The following is a 19,027-nucleotide window of genomic DNA, read 5'->3' on the forward strand; positions in this document are numbered from 1 at the left end:
ACTCCATCTGCCATTTTTTAGCCCATTTTTCCAGCTGGTCCAAGTCCCTCTGCAGGCTCTGAAAACCTTCTTCACTGTCTACTACACCTCCAATCTTTGTATCATCAGCAAACTTGCTGATCCAATTTACCACATAATCATCCAGATCATTGATATAGATGACAAATAACAATGGACCCAGCAGATCCCTGTGGCACACCACTAGTCACAGGCCTCCACTCAGAGAAGCAATTCTCTACCAACATTCTTTGGCTTCTTCCATCGAGCCAATGTCTAATCCAATTTACCACCTCTCCATGTATACCTAGCGATTGAATTTTCCTAACTAACCTCCCATGCGGGACCTTGTCAAAGGCCTTACTGAAGTCCATGTAGACAATATCCACTACCTTCCCTTCATCCACTTTCCTGGTAACCTCCTCGAAAAACTCCAATAGATTGGTCAAACATGACCAACCACACATAAAGCCATGTTGACTCTCCCTAATAAGTCCCAGTCTATCCAAATGCTTGTAGATTCTGTCTCTTAGTACTCCCTCCAATAACTTACCTACTACCGACGTTAAACTTACTGGCCTATAATTTCCCAGATTACCTTTCGATCCTTTTTTAAACCACGGAACAACATGAGCCACTCTCCAATCCTCCGGCACCTCACCTGTAGACAGCGACATTTAAAATATTTCAGCCAGGGCCCCTGCAATTTCAACACTAGTCTCCTTCAAGGTCCGAGGGAACACCCTGTCAGGTCCCGGGGATTTATCCACTTTAACTTTCCTCAAGACAGCAAGGACCTTCTCCTTTTCGATCTGTACAGTTTCCATGATCTCACTACTTGTTTCCCTTAATTCCACAGACTTCATGCCAGTTTCCTTAGTAAACACAGATGCAAAAAACCTACTTAAGATCTCCCCCATTTCCTTTGGTTCTGCACATAGCCGACCACTCTGATCTTCAAGAGGACCAATGTTATCCCTTACAATCCTATTGCTCTTAATATACCTGTAAATGCTCTTTGGATTATCCTTCACTTTGACTGCCAAGGCAACCTCATGTCTTCTTTTAGCCCTCCTGATTTCTTTCTTAAGTATTTTCTTGCACTTCTTATACTCCTCAAGCACCTTATTTACTCCCTGCTTCCTATACACGTCATACAACTCCCTCTTCTTCTTTATCAGAGTTGCAATATCCCTTGAGAACCAAGGTTCCTTATTCCTATTCACCTTGCCTTTAATCCTGACAGGAACATACAAATTCTGCACTCTCAAAATTTCTGCTTTGAAGGCTTCCCAACTACCAATCACATCCATGCCAGAGAACAACCTGTCCCAATCCACGCTTTTTAGATCCTTTCTCATTTCTTCAAATTTGGCCTTCTTCCATTTAAGAACCTCAACCCTAGGACCAGATCTATCCTTGTCCATGATCAAGTTGAAACTAATGGTGTTATGATCACTGGAACCAAAGTGCTCCCCTACACAGACTTCTGTCACTTGTCCTAACTCGTTTCCTAACAGGAGATCCAATATTGCATCCCCTCTAGTTGGTCCCTCTATATATTGATTTAGAAAACTTTCCTGAACACATTTTACAAACTCTAAACCATCTAGACCCCTAACAGTATGGGAGACCCAATCAATATATGGAAAATTAAAATCCCCTACCACCACAACTTTATGTTTCCTGCAGTTGCCTGCTATCTCTCTGCAGATTTGCACTTCCGATTCTCTTTGACTATTGGGTGGTCTGCAATACAATCCCACTAAAGTGGCCATACCTTTCCTGTTTCTCAGCTCCACCCACAAGGACTCAGTAGACAAGCCCTCTATTCTGTCCTGCCTGAGCACTGCTGTAATATTTTCCCTAACAAGCAATGCAACTCCACCACCTTTCATTCCTCTGCCTCGATCACATCTGAAACAACGGAACCCTGGAATATTAAGCTGCCAGTCCTGCCCCTTCTGTAGCCAAGTTTCACTAATTGCTACAACGTCATAATTCCACGTGTCAATCCACGCCCTCAACTCATCCGCCTTCCCCGCAATACTCCTAGCATTGAAATATATACACCTCAGAAGATTTTTACCACCACTCACAACCTTTCTATTAGTGGATTTGCTTGAACTTTTAACATCATTTATTTTCACCCCAGCCACACTGTCAGCTCTGGTACTGTGGTTCCCATCCCCCTGCAAATCTAGTTTAAAGCCCCCCCAATAGCATTAACAAACCTCCCTGAAAGGATATTGGTCCCCCTGTAGTTCAAGTGTAGCCCGTCTCTCTTGTACAGGTCCCACCTGCTCCAGAAGAGGTCCCAATTATCCTGAAATCTGAAACCCTGCTCCCTACACCAGTTCCTCAGCCACTTGTTCATCCTCCAGAGCATCCTATTCCTACCCTCACTGGCATGTAGCACAGGTAGCAATCCTGAGATTACCACCCTCGAGGTCCTGCTTTTCAACTTCCTACCAAGCTCTCTATACTCACTTTCCAGGACCTCCTCACTCTTCCTTGCTATGTCATTGGTACCGATGTGCACCACGACATCTGGCTGATCACCCTCCCACTTCAGAATGTCATGCAATCGATCAGAGACATCCTTGACCCTGGCACCTGGGAGGCAACAAACCATCCTGGATTCTCTGTCACAACCACAGAACCTCCTATCTGCACCTCTAACTATCGAGTCCCTCTCATTTTCATCCAAAATACTGCCAACAATGGCAGAATTTATAAGCAGATTTATAGATTGCATTTGAGCTATACCAAACCACATAGTCATGGGTATAGTGGGAATAGAGCAGTGGGCCAAGCACACACCCGAGGTGTTGCAGTATTGATAACCAGCAAGGAGGAGATATTATCACCAATCCGCACAGATTGTGGTCTTCCAATTGGGAAGTCAAGAATCTAATTGCAGAGGGAGATACAGAGGCCCAGGTTCTGTAGCTTATCAATCAGGACTGTGGGAATGATGGCATTAAAGCTGAGTTATAGTCAATGAACAGCATCCTGACATGGGTACTGTCCAGGTGATCTAAGGCCATGTGAAGGGTCATTACGTTTGTATATGCCGTAGACCTATTGTGGCGATAGGCATATTACAGTGGGACCAGGTCCTTTGCTGCGGCGGGACTTGATTTTGGCCATGACCAACCTCTCAAAGCATTTCACCACTGTAGATGTAAGTGCTACTGGTCATTAAGGAAGCTCACACTACTCTTCTTAGGCCCTGGTATAATTCTGGCCTTTTTGAAGCAGGTGGGAACTTCCAACCACAGCAGTGAGAGGTCGAAAATGTCCTTAAATACTCCAGCCAGTTGGTAGGCACAAGTTTTCAGAGTCTTACCAGGTACTCTATCGGGCCCTGCTGCCTTGCGAGTGTTCAACCTCCTGAAAGACAGCCTCCGAGAAAGCATCACCGGGTGCAGCAGGAATCTTCACAGCTGTAGTTCTATTCTCCCTTTCAAAGCGGGCATTGAAGGCATTGAGCTCATCTGGTAGTGAAGCATCACTGCCAATCATGCTATTGGGTTTCACACTATAGGAAGTAATGTCCTACAAACCCTGCCAGAGTTAACAGTTGGAATGTTCTTCCAACATATACTATTTTATATTCATTTTTTTAAATCAATGTGATGAGACAGTGGGAGGAAAAAAAATCAGACAAGAGTAGGACAAGACTTGTAAAAATTGTAAGGGATAGTTTTTACTTCAATAACCAAAGACCGAGTAGAAAAGACTGAGGGGAAAGAAAGAATAGAAAACAAGGAAATCTGTAGGGAAAAGCTAAAAACACTGGACAAACTCAGCAATTCAGGCAACATTACAGAGGGAAATGGACAGTTGACACTTTGGGTCAAGTCTGGTTCAGATGAAGGGTCTAGACCCAAAACACTGAATGTCCATTTCCCTCCAGCAGTTTGATTTCTGCTCCAGGTTCCAGCACCCGCAGTCTGTTGGTCCCTAGTTTCCTTAGCAATTTTAGAGAGAATCAGCTGGTAATTTGAATAACTGCAGCATGTATGTATCTATAACTGATAGAGGAAACAAAATCATAACCACATTGAGCATTACGCAGGATAGACCAAGATCTGATCAAACCTCAATTTACCAATTGGCAGAGCAGACTTAAGAAGTGGTTTGATCTCCTCCTGTTCCTACCTCTGATGTCCTTAGGTAAATCTATAAGGAAGCATGGAAGGTACAGTTGATCTGTCATTTGTTTTAACTGGCAGTCCTGACTCGCTTCTAAAATTGTAAGGCATAACCTTTACTTCAATAACCAAAAGAAAGATCATCAAAAATATATTTTTATACAAAAGATTTAATTTTTGTGTCTTGGTACATACATGAACCAACAAATTACAAATTATTACCAAAATTATCCAAAATCAAAAATCAGACAACATAGCTACTTACAAAATAACTGTACAAGTTAATGTCTGCTGACAAAAGCCATTTGACTCAGGCAATCTTACTCATCTTCCTCTTCATCACTAATCACATATTTCTTTGCTCGTTTGTTGGAACCTTTGTCATCATTTTCGGCTTTTCTCTTTCCAGAATTTTCAGTTTCCTAATATTTAGGGAGAGGGGTAGAAAGAGTAGGGTTTGGAAAAAAGATAGATAAAAATGAATCATACAAGCTGCTAAAATATTTATTTGTATTGATAGGTGGTATAAAGTATTTTCTAAGTCATTGATATGAATCATAAAGTACATTACAAGAACAGCAGTGAAACTCTGATAATCCACAACACTGGTGGAACTGTACTGGCAGATTTTCAGAACTATAGGATTATTATAACCAAAGCACACTTTTATTTCACTTTAACATTTTAGACAATGGTATGGTACACGTTCCAGTGAACCTGCTGAGTTTACCAAGAGTAAGAAATGTAGAAACATTTCCAGACTAGTAACAATCCTGCCTAGGTATCTGACCCTCTGGTGCTCTAGACCACAACTCAAGCTCCAGCCTACAGTCCAGATGCTAGCCCTGGCTGTACTCTCAACACCCAACTCTGACTGCACATATCGCTTACTCCAACTCTCAGTCAGGGCTAATGAGCCAGATGCGAAACCATCAGGATTTCCACAGCTTGACTGTATCTAGTAAGAGTGTTTCGATGGTCAAGGATTTTCTTTTGGTACTGCATGTTGAAAGATGAAAGAAACAAAATCCTTAAAAATATATGGTAAAATTGCTTGCTGCCTAATTCAGCCTTGCACTATTTAGCCACTGTACTGATATTCATTACACATGTTGGACACTGTCCCTCTAGGAAATCTCAAAAATTAGTTTGTAGTCCTTGTTAGATACTTAGAAGTATCAACTCAGCTGGCTCCCAGATTTCCAACAAAACAAATAGGGGTACATAGCAGGTAGAAGGCCTTAGATTTTTTTATCTGAATACATCCTTGATACAATTCAATAATGAAATAAGTAACTATTTAATCAATGATTTTGGTTAATTCTGATCACATTTAAATAGTTAAATAATTAACTATTTAATATGATCAAGATGAATTAAAAATTGAACTTCCAGATTAAATAGCAAATTCAGCATTTAATTTTGTTAAAATTATCATAAACAATGGATAATTTCTTTAAGATCCAAATTTAAAATGCTATTAAAACATTACATTTCACAATTTATATCCATTTCATTTCCTACTATCATCTTCTCACCAGCTCCATAACTACACAGAAAGAGATGGCTCAGCCACTTACTGAAAACTAATATTGTCTGTTCAGGCAGAAAACAGCGTCTTATAGAGAAATACTGTATAAAGTACTGAATAAAAAGTAATTCCCCTCCCTCCTTACCAAAATAGATCAATTCTAATTACAACTATCAGAGAACAGGCTCAAAACCTAACCCAGCTTAGCTGTATGAATATTGAATGGTCCACACACAGATTTGTTTTCCATAATGAGTGAGTCTCATTACGTCTTAAAGTACAACTTCAAGTATTCCGCGCAGTACACGATTTTGTATCATATGTGTTGCATTAATAAATAAACTGACAAATATATTAAATGCTTCTTCATGAAGCTTCATCTAAATAAATGTTACACATCAAGTGAGGTCACTTAATACATTTTCATTTAATTTTAACCATTTGGATTTTATCTGCAAAACTCTGAATGGTCTAAATGTAAAACCCTAATCAAAGATGGCAAGCTCTTGATCAATATTTAAAATTAAAAAGCAGTCTTCAATCAATGAAGATGGATAATAATTGCCTTACTCTAAAAAATAAATCTGCAGTAACTATTTATAGTTGCATTTTAAAATTAGAATACCCCATGCCATTTCTCCATACAAACCTCATCACTGTCAAGCTTCTTGGCTTTCAAGAGCCTCTGTGCTTTGTCATCATCAGACCCTTCATCACTGTCTGAGGAATAAATACGGGCGCGCTCCTCTGAAATAGATTGAACACGTCCATATTAAACTAGATATTTATAACACTCATTGATATTTGTAAATATGATGACAAAGAAATGTAACTCCAATAACAAAGTGTAATTTAAAATTTAGTATTTGCTGGCTCGTATTAACAGTATATGAAACAAAACTGAAATTCAACATTATCTAGTACTAATCACAAAAGTGCATTTCTGAATAAACACTTCTACCATGAGGACTGTGCTGTACACCTGGACTACCTCCTATCTTCTCTGCTGTCCCTATTTCTCAATGTTTATCTGAAGTTACCTACTGAATTCCTACACTAAAATCCATTGTTCTGCTTTTTTGATGTGCTTCCTGTTTATCTAAACTGCTATTTCTTTATTTCGGTCATCTCCCCTTCGTTTTTCCTGGATGAAGTTCCATTGCTCACTTTAAACAAGCTGCTTTTACAATGGTTTTGTAAATGAAACTCAATTTGCTTTTTGGTCCATTGTTCATCTTCAAATCTAAATCAAATACCGCCCCTTTGTTGTCTCCCATACTAGACCTTTGGAGCCTTCCTGGAACAAAACTGTCTCTCCACTGACCTGAAAACTACCTCACACCACTGATTGCATCAGCTCTCTGCGACAGTCTAACTGTTGGAAGTATCCTTACCCTTTTCACTTAAATATTTGATCCAAGGTCCCCGTACCCCGTTCAATCTCTAACAGCTGCTTAATCTAACGTCCTCCTGATATTCTCCACAGAGATTAACTTCAAACTGGATATGCCGGAAAACTAGTTATATCAGCCAGGTCACTGAGTTTACATATAACGAGCAAATTTCGCAAGAAGGACTTAGTGGAGAGAAAAGTCTGTAACAAAATGTGCATATGTGAATTGAATGCAATTAACTTGGTTAATAAATTCAATATTCTGTTATTAATATCAGAAATACAGCAACTGACAATCTGTTATGGGACATTAGTAGACTAGGTTAAAATAATGTCACATGAATTTGTCAACTACTCACATGCTGTCATACAGCAGAACTTCACCTTGAGTTCTAAAAACTCGTTTAGTCTTTTGAATTTTTGATAAACATTCACAGCTTAAAACGTTCTTGCTAACATTAATTACCTATTTGTATGCATGCTTGAACAGAACTGCAGTTGAGGTGTGGAAGAACCAGCACATAAATTTGCTTGAAGTACACTAGCACAAGGTGAAGCTGTCTGCTTAGCACACCTCTTTGCAATAATGTCTGTAAACCACTCACTCACAGAATGGTAGTGGGAGCAGGTAATCTGTGGAACTAAGATAGAAATTGTGCATGGGTGGGGTTTGGGAATGGGTTGAAGAAGAGGCAAAAAAGATCTATAGGATATTTCCTGGACTTATGATCTTCCTGGCCCAAGAAAATCCACTGTTCTGAGCTGCCTGCAGACTTAATCTCTTAAATGTATCTGTTTGTTGACTGTACAGCTCCATATGGTGCAGTGCACGCCACCTAGTGGAAACATATTATTGTATCAGGATCCTGTTTTATGTTTTAAGTGAGTCCCAGTTGCTTCAAAGCTTGTCTAAAATTTCAGTGGACTGGATGTTTGTGAGAACAAGGATGGAAGCCGGTGGACGGAAAAATTACGTTTGGATAAGTTTCTTTCTACTGTTTTCCACCACTAGCTTCAATTAATTAAAAAACAATATTACAATTTCAAATTTTTCAAAACAATTGCATTAATTCTAATCTGCTTTTCACATCAATAAAAATGCTAAGTCACTGAACAATAACCAGCCTCTTCCTATAATTAACTTTCTTGTGAAAAATAGGGGTAGGATTCCTACTTCAACAAACATGCTTGTTTGTTTATAACAGTTAGCCACCCACAACTGAAATTAGCCATATACTCCAATGCTTTTCACTCCAATAGCTCCAATGTTGCTATTTTTCAGTTGAGAGATTTTTGATTTCTTTCTCTATTTAAAAATAATCCACCAAAATAAAGCACTGAAATAGGATATAGATTCTGAAATCAAAATGTGATCTGCAACAGTAATTTGGCTTGTACACATTGAGGCACAGAGTAACTACATGGAAACTGATGAAAAGCGTAATAAGCAAAATATTCTGTAAACACAAAGACCATCTTCCCATCTAGAAATGGATTATAGGTATGGAAAGCTTTGCCTCAGAGCTCTGAATGAACATTCTACTACTTAGTTTGAGTTATTGCCCTTACCTCTAATTCCTCCTTTGTACTTGTTTTTGATGGCTGCAAGGCTTATGGTTTCATCACCATCTTCCTCCTCATCATACCGATCAGGTTCCAGATAGGAGGAGCTAAGGCCTCGTTGACTCTGCTTCTCCCTCATTCTACGTTGCTGAGATTCTCTTCTGATAGATGCCCTAAGACGTTCCTCCTCTTTCTGCCAAAAGTAAAAACAATTTCAGTTTTGTAAAGATGCAAATGTGAATTTTAACAATGATAAATCTATTGTTTATCCAATTCCTGCATCTGCCTAAAAAAGCTGGCAACGTCATTTCAAAATCCCTCATCGGTGCATGATCAGCTTTACTTACCTTTATCATTTCAGAACGCTGGGATTCAGGATCTCTGCCGGCTATGGGAAGGATTCGAATCTTTTGGGTCTTTGAACATCTATCTGCCAGAGACAGAGTCATCTTTCTGTGGGTAGCACTATCTGTGGAATGAGGCCTGTGGTACATTAGAACAAAACAGGTTTAGCATAACCCCATTTATCTACCATTTAGAATATTACATTAATTTGAGTGTAATTAAACACCGACTGCCAACTGGATTGCCATCCACTGACTTACAGCTGAGAAGCAGGTTAACAAAGTTAATAATAGATTTGGTTGTAGTTCTTGTAGTGATCTTGCCTCATGAGCTATCTCAGTTCATCCACGAAGACGTGTCAGTGGACAAACATAGAGAACATCAGGCACTATAAAATTTTCCAAAGCGATGAATAGACATTTATGAAGTAATGTGGAGCGGGGGGAGGGGGGCGGGGGGGGCAGGGGGTAAACTGGACAAAGGTTACATTTGCAAAGGTAGTTTGGGAAACTTGGGAAACCTATGGTTTACTTACTTCTGTAAACACTTTTGCTTAGTCATATTAACAAATGAAATCCAACATTACTGTTGTGAACAACACACATAAAAGTTGCTGGTGAACGCAGCAGGCCAGGCAGCATCTCTAGGAAGAGGTGCAGTCGACGTTTCAGGCCGAGACCCTTCGTCAGTACTCTTACTGTTGTGAATCTTAGGATAGCATTAGTGAGTAAAGTGGTTAATTTCATTAGTTAAACAGCCTGAAGAATGACAACATATGATGGTGTCAAACATCACAATTAAAGTTAAATTTACAATGTAATCTTTTTCAGGTTATGGTTGAAAATTGAAGATTCAAGTTTATTTAATTGTTTTCAAATTTTCAAATTCTCCTGTACTGTTAATTTTAGCAGAACAATTTCCATTGCAAGGACAGTTTTAAAAATGTAAGTTTACTTTCAGCAAATACTTCTGTTAAACATTCACTTAATAAATTCATATATGTTACATAATGTTTTTATAGTGGTTTATTAGCATTTAATAGTAATTACAGGTTTTTATCTTTAATTTTTTTAAAGAGATCAACATACCTGAATGTAAGCTTGGTTTTGAAGACTGCTTGACCTTGCAAACCAGTCCCCTGTCTAATAAATAGATGGTTATGGTCCCCTTGAAGTGGAGCCTTGTAGACATCAAAAACTTCATTTCCCAGATGCAAGGACATACTACAATATAAAAAATGATGATACCTTAATTATTTATGCACCAACTGAGATTTACTTCTTTAAATAAAATAAAATTCAATGACCCATGAAATTCTATGTTAAGTACAAAATATTCCAGTGATAGTTCAGTACATCTCCAACTGGATTATACGATTAAAAAATTACATAATATTAAAATCCCAATACACTTTTTTAATAATGTTACATACTTTAATAAATTTTCTAGTAAAGCCAGGGAGATTAAATGGCGTACAAGCAACAGGCATTGGTGATATAAAGGGAGTACAAGAAATGAGGTGTCACTGTGTTTAGAAGAAGAGTGAGAAATGGGGTCCCAGAGCATTTTAGAGAGGATGCAGGAAATGAGAGCACAACTCATGCCATCAGAAGTGCAGGAAGCAACACTCAACGGGTCAGGTGCTATACCACCAGAATTTCCCAACAACTAGGCTGTGTATTATCAGATTTTTACAGTATACCATCTAAAAACTAATATTGAGCCAGATGCTATACCACCAAAATTTCCCAACAATTAGGCTGTGTGTTATCAGATTTTTTACAGTATACCATCTAAAAACTAATATATAAAGTGAGGAATAGTATTTCCAAGCTGCTTTTGCCTCCTTTTAGCTGCTGAATTTGCCAAAACTGAGAAACTCATGTGTAAACCTACACAGCCAATTAAATCAGAGCCTTCCAGTCTCTAAAAAAATAACCAGCTAAGCTATTTTTGAGGAAGCTTTGGTTACCTACCCAGTGTCTTGTGCTGTAGAAATGAGATGTTGTCTGATAGAGGTAGTTGCATATTTCTAGAATTTAGAAATCTCAGCCTATCCCCCTAACTTTGCTGTTAAAATGAAATCATAATCTATTCTTTGAAACTTACTTCTCTCTTCTTGTCTCCTGCTCTTGCTTTCAATTTACAGCAGGCACACATACGTGTGCTTATTTTTTAAACAAGGAAGTTTCACTCAACATTACTGGTACCTATCTATCCAGGTAAAATAAATATACTGTCTATTTAGAATTCTTCAAAGTGTGTAAAATGACAAGAAATAATTGGCAAATTTAAAGCAAGATCCACAGAAGAAAACAGAATTCTTTACTTATATCGACATGATAAAACTGTAAATATTGCAGTTTTTACCTCTTTGTCAGAGGCACTAAATAGGTAAAATAAATGTTACCAACCTTCCATCTGACCATTTTACTATTCGAGCATTACTTTCACGGACATCATTTCCTTCTTCATCCTTGCGTATTCGCCAGCGAATTGTGTTTTCTACCTGTGACCAGGAAACATTTGATTTTAAGGGTTAACATCACAGGTGTGGTCTTGAAGAGGGGACTCAGTCCATTCTCAAACCAACCTTTAAAACTACACACAGCAAATTCATAGCAATCAGCTAAATTTGCTAATTACTTTGCTGTGGAATGTGAGATATGGTGGTAGGTATTACCTTTAGCTTAAGCCTTGTTCTACCCTCTTCATCCAACATCTCTTCATCTTCAAATTCATCTTCATAGTACTGAGGGTCAAATGGTCTTAAAATAAACAGAAAGGTGGATGCTTGTAGATAATAATTTGAAAAATGAGTACTGCCATAGTTATTAAAAGATGCCCTCAAATAAGATAGCAAGAATTATGTATAATAACCTTAATGTATTCTGTGCAAACTAAGAGGGAAAAATTAAATTTATTTCACACATATCCAAGTTAATTTCTAATTCACAGTAAATGCTTCTGAATTTAATTGGTTTTAGCCATCTGTGAATGAGCATGTTAAAATATATTTTTTTTAAAAGTCAAATCAGACCTAAGTCATAACACTACCACAAAACATTCTACTTTGTGTTATCAAGTGAAAAGTGCAAAAGAACATTTAATGTTAAATAATGCCATGTAGTAAAAGGAAATTTTCATTGAACTCACAACTTACTTGTGCCAGCAAATATATTTGTATCATTAGACAAAGGATTGCTATCAAATACAGATTTTACAACCTCTACAAGCATACTGAAATGTTTTTATATGGTATTGAAATAGGTAAGAATGATATTCTGCATATATTCGACATGAAAAAACAATCAACAAGAAAATGTTAATCCATATAGAAAAAGGCCTGGAGTTACATAACAGCCTTCATGGATCAGGAAATCCCAAAACACTACACATTCAAAGAGACTTTGTGGGGTATGGTCATTATTACAAACAGCAAGGCTCTGCAAACACAAATGACCAAATAATATGCTTAGTGACATTTGTATGCTAGGTGCAGTGCCCTTTGAAGATAAATATGAAGGTGGCAATAAAGCTTCATTTTAACTCTGTATTAGAAAAGTGGTGACCCTGACTGTGGAGCACACTTAGTAATGGACTAAAGAGTGATAATGGATTGCATGCTCAAGCGTCTGGATGATAATTTTAACAAAGGACCTGTTGACTCAAAGGGCAAAAAATAAAATAGAAGTTACAGCAACTCTAATTCATACTTTGCATGGCTCCAATTATATCTCCACTTGAGGACTATGTTCAGCTTTGGGCATCAACATACATTAAAGAACTGAAGACCTAGATGCAATTTGAAGAGCCAATCGCTAACAAAGGACTTAAGTAAAAAAGACATTCAGCTTTCAAAAGAAGTAGTAAGAAAAAACCTTGCCAATTTTACATCGCACACTGAATGGATTACTGGAGGAGAGAATGGAATCAAAATTATGTAAGAATCAGTAAATAAAATCTTGGGGCTGGTCGGTCGTGTAGTGGCATCGGTACTGTATTTTGAGGCAGATGGTCCTGAGTTCAAATCCAGCCGGGTCCCAACCTTGGACAGCAGCAGCATCTGCACGGAAGAAAGGCCTGGCAATCTACTTCTGTATCTTGCCATAAAAACCCTATGGAGAACCACGGCATCCGTAGGGTCGCCATGAGTCAACAACACTTAGCAACAAGATAAAACCTTAAGAGAAAAACTCTAAAATATTTTCGGACAACTCAAAATGGGCTAAGCAGGATTCTGCTTGTACATTACAATTGAAAACATGTGAGTTATTGATCCGTAAAATCATTATAGTATTTGAGAAAATGTCAGAATACAAATCTGAAGTACCTGGGTTCCACACTGAGGAAGTTAGGCAGTTTAACAAAATACAGATCATTTCCTAAATCAGTGTTCACTTTGGGAATCTCTACTTCTATCCGTGTTTCTGGAATTGGTTCCTCTTCGGCATGATCCTGATCCATGTCATATTCATCCTGAAGCAAGTACACAATCATTAAAAGATGGGACAGGTGGGGTATGAAAGTATAACTACACAAAATATCAAATGCCAGCACTTAGTGGTAACATTGTCATTATCAGTAAAACAACTAAAATGCTGTTTCCATAATTTCAATTTAAGGAAAAGAATTATTGACTAGTTAACAGTTTAACAAAATCAAATAATAAGGTGCCTTTATTCAATGCCAGGTGAAAAGCCTTGTTTGGCTTTTGTAGTGATAATCTTGATTTCGAGCCCTGTGCTTTAACATTTTACTAATCAAAGAAACTTATTTTCCTCTAAAACTTTCATAACCTTAAATATCCTTTCACAATCAACAGCTATATTTTTAAAAAGGAACTTTCCTTCATAATAAGCAAATGATACAACTTCAGAGAACTATCCTATATAATGAGGTATTCAGAACTTCCCATTTCTCATATTCCTTTATGACAGAGAATGCCATTCAGCTCATCAAATCCATGCCAGCTCCCTGAGCAATCTGATCAAGCCCTCCCCTCCCTTTATTGACATACAGTGCAGAGTAGACCCTTCCAGCCCTTCAAACAGCACTGCTCAGCAATCCAATTTAATCTTAGCCTAATTACAGAACAATTTCGACCATAAGACTACAAGACACAGGAGCAGAATTAGGCCATTCAGCCTATCAAGTCTGTTCCACCATTTCATCATGGTTGATCTTGGATCCCACTCAACCCCACACGCCTGCTTTCTCGCCATATCCTTTGATGCCCTGACCGATCAGGAAACGATCAACTTCCGCCTTAAATATACCCACCGACTTGGCCTCCAGTCTGTGGCAGAGCATTCCACAGATTCACAGTTTACCATGACCAATTAACCTACTGACCGGTACATCTTTGGAACACGGGAAGAAAGTGGAGCACCCGGAGGAAACCCATGCAATCACGGAGAGTACACCCAAACTCCTTACAGGCAGCAGCAGGAATTGAACCTGGGTCGTTGGTACCATGAAGCATCATGCTAACACTATGCTATTCTGGCTGCTACTTCCTACTTGTCTGCCATCTATCTAAATTTCTCTTCATCGACAAATCTCTTCCATAGATGCTGCCTGGCCTGCTGAGTTCCTCCAGCATTTTGCGTGTGTTGCTTGGATTTCCAGCATCTGCAGATTTTCTCTTGTCTGTGATTCAATTAAATGTATCCTTTTTTGCATACAACACATATGCTACCACCCACGCTGGACCACTACAATTTGCCTGCTGACAAAACCAATCAACAAATGATGCCACAGCCACAGCACTACACACTGTCCTCACACACCTGGAGAAGAGGGATGCTTATGTTAGAATTCTGTTCTTTGACTACAGTTCAGCATTCTGTAATATGGTTCTGTCAAAGAACCATAATTCCCCACAGGCCCGACAAGAAGCTCAGAAACCTCAGCCTTCACCCCACCTTGTGCAGCTGGATCCTGGACTACCTGTTGGATTGCCAACAGGTGGTAAGGATAGGCTCTCTTAACACAGAAGCCCCCCAGAGCTGTGTCCTGCACCCCCCCCCACTCACTATAGACCCATGACTCTGTTGCCATGCACAGCTCCAATCTGCTGATCAAATTAGCAGATGGCACGGCACTGATGGGCCTTATTTCCAACAATGATGAGACAGCCTACAGAGCAATCAACGTTCTGACACAGTGGTACCAAGAAAATAACCTCTCCCTCAATGTCGAAAAAACAAAGGAGTTGATCATGGATTACAGGAGGAACAGAGACAGGCAAACCGTTATTGACATCAATGGGACTGTAGTTGAGAGAGTGAGTAGTTTGAAGTTCCTCGGTATACACGTCACTGAGGATCTCACCTGGACTATACATACCGGCTGCCTGGCAAAAAAGGCACAACAGCACCTCTTTCGCCTCAGACAGCTGAAGAGGTTTGGCATGACTTCCCAGATTCTCAGGACTTTCTACAGGGGCACCATTGAGGGCGCCCTTACTGGCTGTTGTCATTGCCTGGTACAGGAACTGCACTACCCTCAATCTCGGGGCACTGCAGAGAGTGGTGCGGACAGCCCAGAGCCTCTGTGGATGTAAACTTTCCTCTACTCAGGACATTTACAGCAGCAGGTGCGTAAAAAGGGCCCGAAGGGTCATCAGGGACTTCAGCCACCCCAACCACACACCGGTTCAGCTGCATCTGTTTGGCAAACAGTACCGCAGCATTAAGGTCAGCACCAACAGGCTTCGCGGCAGCTTCTTTCACCAGGCCATCAGATTTATCAATACACATTGATCTGATTGCTTATCTGACTGTACATCAAACTGACAGTACATACACATACAAAACAATTCTGTATACAATTTTAGTGCTTGGGCAATATCCTCCCACATTTCCCCTCTTTATTTGCTTGTACATTGTGATGGAGACACAACATAAGGATTTCCACTCCCTTGGATACAAGGGAAAAAATAAATAAATAAATAGTTTACATTTTAAAAAATTACTTACTGCGGGTTGGCCTGGAGTGGGAGGTTTCTCACCTTCACTGTCAGATGAAATATCATCTGCACCTCCAAAAAGATCATCTCCATCTATTTTATCTGTAACACAGTCATAGCACCAACACACTCAGGAAAATAATACAATATCACAGCTGGTAATGCCAACCTTCTTTTAAATAAATTGAAAGTGTACGTAGCAGAGAGTGAACGCATGTTGAAGAATGTTACCTTTATCTTTCACATTGCTGTCAGAGTCAGAATCTGAAGCAATTGTTTTCTTCGGCCTGTGTCTAACTACTTCTTCATCACTATCGCTGCCTCTTGCAGATCCTGTAACTGAAATTGAGAACTGTTTAAAAGAACAACCTCTTGATATTGATGCTCATCTTATTGATGCAGTTAGAGCAATGAGTTCATTACAGTAGTGATCACAAGTGCAGGGCTGCTTACAATCAAATTTTGAGAGCACAGTTCTATGAGTTTGTGAATACTGAAAGGTAGTCATGTTTCACCCACTTGAAATTTTGAAAATGTATTTAAAAAATAATACTCCTTAATGTAAGTGATAAATGTAAATTAAGCAGAGAGCAAATTATTTAAATAATTTTGAGCTATAGAATCATAAATATTGCCTCATAGATATGCTTCATTTACAAATTCTTGAAGAACCTTTGATGAGCCAAATGATACAACGAAGCCAGTTGAAAAGAAAAAGATAAAATAATAGCCAGATATTGCAATTGGTGGTGAGCATCATTGCTCATCACGTTCCTCAAAGGCAGACTCTGACCAAAGGCAAGGTTTCTCTTTCACACTACCTGCTGCTGTCAGGAGGCAGTCCAAGAAGACCCCTGCTACCCAGCTGTTGATGATCAGAAAATAACATGATGGAATTCCCACAGGCATAAACTCAAACACCACTTCTAATTAATAAATAAAGATTGGAACAAACACATATAATTAATCCAGAAACAAAGAATTCCTAAAGAAAACTAAAATTCTTTCCATTTTGAAATATTTTGTGAAGAAATCAAAATAAACCTACAAAAGTTTTTTTTGGGGATTATATGATTTATAACACCATTAAGATCTATCATGGCCTGTGTGACTAAGCATTAAAAATGTCAGAGTATTTTAAACATAGAAACATAGAAAATAGGTGCAGGAGTAGGCCATTCGGCCCTTCGAGCCTGCACCGCCATTCAGTATGATCATGGCTGATCATCCAACTCAGAACCCCGCCCCAGCCTTCCCTCCATACCCCCTGACCCCCGTAGCCACAAGGGCCATATCTAACTCCCTCTTAAATATAGCCAATGAACTGGCCTCAACTGTTTCCTGTGGCAGAGAATTCCACAGATTCACCACTCTCTGTGTGAGGAAGCTTTTCCTAATCTCGGTCCTAAAAGGCTTCCCCTTTATCCTCAAACTGTGACCCCTCGTTCTGGACTTCCCCAACATCGGGAACAATCTTCCTGCATCTAGCCTGTCCAATCCCTTTAGGATTTTAGTTAAAGTAGAATGCTGTGACTGTGGCATCGATGCTTGCAAAGAGCAGGCTTGTGGAGATGCTGAGTCACTGACAACAGCTTCAGCATTTCTGCTTTCTTCAAAGTGTGTGTGCAAAGCACAAAGTTTTATGAAGCAAAGACAGGAACTGATGACAGTCGTGTTATTACCATTGGAAAATCTAGGTCAGAAACACCAATTTCTGAGACTACTCAAGTACTGTAAAAGGTAATATTAAAGCTAAATTCTGAGTTGTGGCCAAAACAAACCAAGATTCCAATCTCTTGTGATAGTGGATAGAGATGAAAAGCTGATGACTTCAAAGAACTTGAAACCACAAGAAGAGAACTGCACAGTGCTATAGAAAGGAAGTGGTGATTCTGTTAGAGATTATTAACATGACTCAACAGGACTATCCAGACAGGATATCTTAACTAAAAGTTGTTTTAGACTCAACAAACTTGTCTAATAAGTTTGAGCCATACATATCACCAAAGACAAAGTTCAATTCTGGTTTATACTTATTAAACTACCAGATTCATGTAAGTAAAACAACAAAAGTTGGAGATGCACAACAGGGCAAGCAGCATCTGCGAAGAGAGGAACAAAGTTAATATTTTAGGTGAATGAACAGGGTTCATTGGCCTGAAATGTTAACTCTGTTTGCATAGATGCAACTTGGCCAGCTGAACCTTTTCTTCCTTTTACTATTTCAAATTGCCAAACATTTTTTTTGCTTTTCAATACCTGATTTACGTTCTTGCTCTTCGTCTGAAAGTTGCTGCTCCTCTTCTGAACGATGTGCTTTCTCCTCTTCGTCCGACTGATCACTCCTCTCCCACTTTTCATTCTCAGAGTGCACTTCTTTTTCAGAATCCTCAGCATCTGATTGGTTGCTGGCGGCATCGGAGTGCGAATGGTTACTGATAACGTCTGATCGGGAATGGACACTGCCAGCGTCTGAATGGATAATGCCAGCTTCAGAGTGGGATTGGATGCTGCCGGGTTCTGAATGCACGCTGCCGGCCTCTGAATGTGCGCTGCCGGCCTCTGAATGTGCACTGCCGGCATCTGAATGTGCACTGCCAGCCTCCGAATGCGCACTCTCCGCTTCAGAGTGTGCACTCTCAGCGTCAGAGTGTGCACTCTCAGCGTCAGAAACATTGTTATCATCTTCATTTTCAAACTGATGCTCTTCAGAGTCAGTTTGTTGCTCTGCTTCTGAATGCTGAACATCTTCTTGGTCAGACTGTGCTGAAGCAATGGACTGGTTTTCAGACGCATCTTCACTTCCATTCTGTCGTGATCCTGTTTCATCCTCACTGTCCTCTCCAAACAGCTCTTTATTGCTAGGCTTGGACGTCTCTCTCTCTTCTTCATCCTCATTCCCATCTTCTATTTCACTTTCACTCCTGGAAGGGTTGCTTTCTGAGGCGGCTTGTTCCTGCTCCGAGTCTGAGCCTGATCCAGATCTGGATTCAAAATCTGTGAACATAAAGGAGAAACATTTAATTTCATACAGTTTTCATCAATACATTCATATACCGAGGAAT

At 39.3% G+C, this 19,027-nt stretch overlaps 1 protein-coding gene across 1 annotated transcript in view; it reads right to left on the reverse strand.

Moving 5' to 3' along the window:
* Positions 1–4,340: 4,340 nt before the first annotated feature.
* The window catches only part of leo1 (LEO1 homolog, Paf1/RNA polymerase II complex component), a 39,101-nt gene continuing 24,414 nt past the window's right edge, over positions 4,341–19,027 (reverse strand). The window contains exons 2-12 of the mRNA XM_063066530.1: positions 18,222–18,959; positions 16,194–16,301; positions 15,973–16,064; positions 13,323–13,468; positions 11,673–11,757; positions 11,404–11,498; positions 10,078–10,212; positions 8,992–9,127; positions 8,651–8,837; positions 6,338–6,435; positions 4,341–4,579 (exon numbers count right to left, since the gene is read on the reverse strand). Coding sequence (XP_062922600.1) covers positions 4,478–4,579; positions 6,338–6,435; positions 8,651–8,837; positions 8,992–9,127; positions 10,078–10,212; positions 11,404–11,498; positions 11,673–11,757; positions 13,323–13,468; positions 15,973–16,064; positions 16,194–16,301; positions 18,222–18,959 — 1,922 coding nt within the window. The 3' untranslated portion in view covers positions 4,341–4,477. The remainder of the gene's footprint in view (positions 4,580–6,337; positions 6,436–8,650; positions 8,838–8,991; positions 9,128–10,077; positions 10,213–11,403; positions 11,499–11,672; positions 11,758–13,322; positions 13,469–15,972; positions 16,065–16,193; positions 16,302–18,221; positions 18,960–19,027) is intronic.

The sequence above is a fragment of the Mobula hypostoma genome, chromosome 13 (genome assembly GCF_963921235.1).
Source record: "Mobula hypostoma chromosome 13, sMobHyp1.1, whole genome shotgun sequence".
Lineage (NCBI taxonomy): Eukaryota > Metazoa > Chordata > Chondrichthyes > Myliobatiformes > Myliobatidae > Mobula > Mobula hypostoma.